This window comes from Ceratosolen solmsi, unplaced genomic scaffold (assembly GCF_000503995.2).
Source record: "Ceratosolen solmsi marchali unplaced genomic scaffold, CerSol_1.0 C3573406, whole genome shotgun sequence".
Classification (NCBI taxonomy): Eukaryota; Metazoa; Arthropoda; class Insecta; order Hymenoptera; family Agaonidae; genus Ceratosolen; species Ceratosolen solmsi.
In genome coordinates this window covers 1-3,172 of record NW_011948526.1, presented here as the reverse complement: position 1 = coordinate 3,172, position 3,172 = coordinate 1, and the positions used below count along the sequence as shown (strand labels likewise).

General features: G+C 24.4%; 1 protein-coding gene across 1 annotated transcript; it reads right to left on the bottom strand.

Moving 5' to 3' along the window:
- Window positions 1–1,471: 1,471 nt before the first annotated feature.
- Window positions 1,472–2,946, bottom strand: LOC105367015 (ubiquitin-protein ligase E3B-like; the record flags this gene model as incomplete). Its single annotated transcript, XM_011505637.1, has 5 exons — window positions 1,472–1,684; window positions 1,747–1,858; window positions 1,923–2,087; window positions 2,170–2,562; window positions 2,635–2,946. Coding segments are annotated over 5 exons (1,155 nt in total), but the record flags the coding sequence as incomplete, so codon positions are not given.
- Window positions 2,947–3,172: the final 226 nt, after the last annotated feature.

Here is a 3,172-nt window from a genome sequence, read left to right as displayed (position 1 = left end):
ATATTTATTATTGTCGATATAAATAGAAATGATCAATATCTGATGAAAAGATTAAATAGTGATTTCTAAAGGCTTGGTAATGTTTGTTTATCCAGTTTCGGGGTAAAAAAACGATTAAAATAGCACAATTGACTTATATTTGACATCAGTGGTATATTGAATGAAAGGCCACACAATAATGATGCAAGAATATATTATTTCCTAAATTATATAAGATATTATAGATAAAATATCTCTATTAGTGAAAAAATGTTCTCCTTCAATCTTCCTTTTCAAATCATGTAAAACTAAAGTCTACCTACTTATTGATTTACTTATTATTTTTTTCTTACTTAAATTTGAAATTGAAATCTCTGTTTATCTAAAATCAGAATAAATTTGATTCATTTACTTTTTAAAATTAGAGTAATACAATCAGTTGTTATGGTTAGAGAAAACGTACAGGCAAGTGGAAGGGATAGAACAATAACAAATATTTTTTGTGATGTCGTCTGGTATCACCCATTGGTAGAGTGAATTGGAAAAGTAGTTCTGAACTTTAAATCTCTACGAAAAAAGCATTAATATTTTAGGATAATAACATGTGCTATTTTCCTTTTGGTATTAATATTGAATATCATCATTTTTGGTTGCAAAATAGATTATTTATGTTACTACTATATAACCTACAAGACCGTTTGTAGGTCAATTAACAAGTACAAAATAGATTTTATAAATTTTATGTGTGGATATATTTTGACAAATCACAGGTATTTTTACAATCGATTTAAGTCATAGAATATACTAGGTCAAGAGCATAAAAGTAAAACTAGACGCTGGTCTTACAACATTGTAAAGTTAGATACTTAATAATAACATATAAATATTTTCTTAGTTATAATTAAGTTACATACGATATTACAAATACACAAATTCGTTGAAGGTAAATATTTGTAATATAAAATTCCTTTGTTTTTCCTTTTTTTACCGATATAAAAGTTAAAGAACATTTATCATGAAATTTGAATTCAATTGCAAAACAATTTTTTCTGCATAATAAAATAATTGTATACATAATATTGGATTTAAGAAAAAATTAAAAATTAAAATCAACAAACGTGATAACTTATTGATTACTATATTTCTTAAATATTTCGTATATATTGTTATTGTAAACTTTAGATTTTAAATAATAAATTATAATTATTCCAAATGATTATATATAACTATATATACTAATGATTATAAATATACTAAAAATTAAACAAAATATTCAATGAGAAACTTTATCATACAACAATTATGAAATGAAATAATATAATAATAATACATGCTTTATTTTTGTTTCGATTATTAATCAAAATTTGAGTAGATATTTTTATACATTCTCACACGTAGATTAGAAATAATTTAGATTACAAATAATCTTATTTGGTTGTTAAAATTTTTATTATAAAGACTTCTTACACGTAAAGAATATTACATATTATTATTTCTAAATAAAAGTATTTCTCTAATTATAGTGTAATATTTTATGACAATTCAAATCCAGTATTACTTGTAACAGCATAGTATAATTTTTCACGAAGAATATTTTTCTTTTTATAATTCGGTAACTTCAATAAATTAAAACAAGTTGATGATGTTGGTAATCGGTTTTGTGGATCTTTTTTGTGAATCGTGAAAAATCCTCTGATTACACTACCTTTAAATAATTAATTATGAAAATTAATAATTATGTAATATATTAATATTTGATTATTTTACCAATTGTATCTCCAGTATCTTCATCATCACCGACTTCAACACATCTAATAGAAAATGGAGGCTCCAAATGAGCAAATCCTATTAATGGTGATTTAGAGCAACTAGTAACAAACTTAAGAAATTCTTGTTTAATAATTTATTAATATTCAAAATTAAAATATAATTTAAAAACTTACTTTTAAGAAAAGACCTTTTTCAGATTCTGAAAAATCTTTTTCAAGAATATCCCAAAGCCAACAAATTACTCGATGTTTATCATGAAAACCTCCATAATATTGTGTATGTTTTCGTAAATCACGTAAATCTAGAGATATATCTTCACCCGAGATCAATTTTTGACACTTAATTGTTTAAGATATTAAAATTAGTTATAAAATACAAAGAATAATATTTAGACTTGTTTTTAAAATATTTAATTCTTACCTCTGGCGTTGAAAATAAAGTAAGCCATGCAGAATTAATCATTGAACGAAATCCTTTCGTAAAAGCTTTTATTTGATTCTTTATTTGAACATACATTCGAAACCTAGCCATTAAGTGAATATAATTTATTTTGTTCTCATTTGTAACTAATATTGCTTTTCCACCAGGTTTCAACTCATGTGTAATTATTTTCCCCATAACATTTTCGTCAAATGAAAAAGTTAATGCTAAGTCACCTATATCTCCGTTATAATGTTTAACCATTGTTAAACTTCGATATAATTCTCGGTCAAGTGAAGCTAATTCATCAAGCCAACTATAAAAAACTCCTCCAGCTTGACCACAAAATTGAGATATGAAAAATGATGCAAAAGGGACATCAACAACAATACCCTGTAATTGAAAAAAAATCTAAAATTGAATTATACTTAATAATGTATGTATATTGTATTAAAAAAAAATTACTTCATATACAGCTTTACCAAGCATTCGACCAATAAATTCAAAAAATAAAAGATGATTTTCTTGTATCGCCGAAGTCGATGATGGATATAATCTGTTTTCACTTGTTACTTTGAATAAATTCATAGATGGATCAAAAATTCTTTTTATAGTTTCTTCTAGAAATTCCTTAAATACACCATCTTGATCAATTCCAGCCTCATCTAAGCCGAGTTCATTAATAAAACGAACACGTATTAAACCTTTCAAAGCTTGTGAAGGTATCCTTGATAATTGTCTATAACCATCTTCAATTATTCTTGACCTACAAATTTTAATTTTATTTAATATTGAACAAGATAATGTGATATTAATAAAAATTTTAATTTTAAATGAATTTTAGCTAGGTATTGTGATTTAGTTTGTATAACTAGAATAGAAAATTAGTAATTCATTTGACATTGGACATTATTTTTAGCTACAATATGCAAAAATATATATTTATTAATAAACAATAAGTGTCTGGGATCAGACTAAAATCCTCCCTGTGATGGTGGGTGGA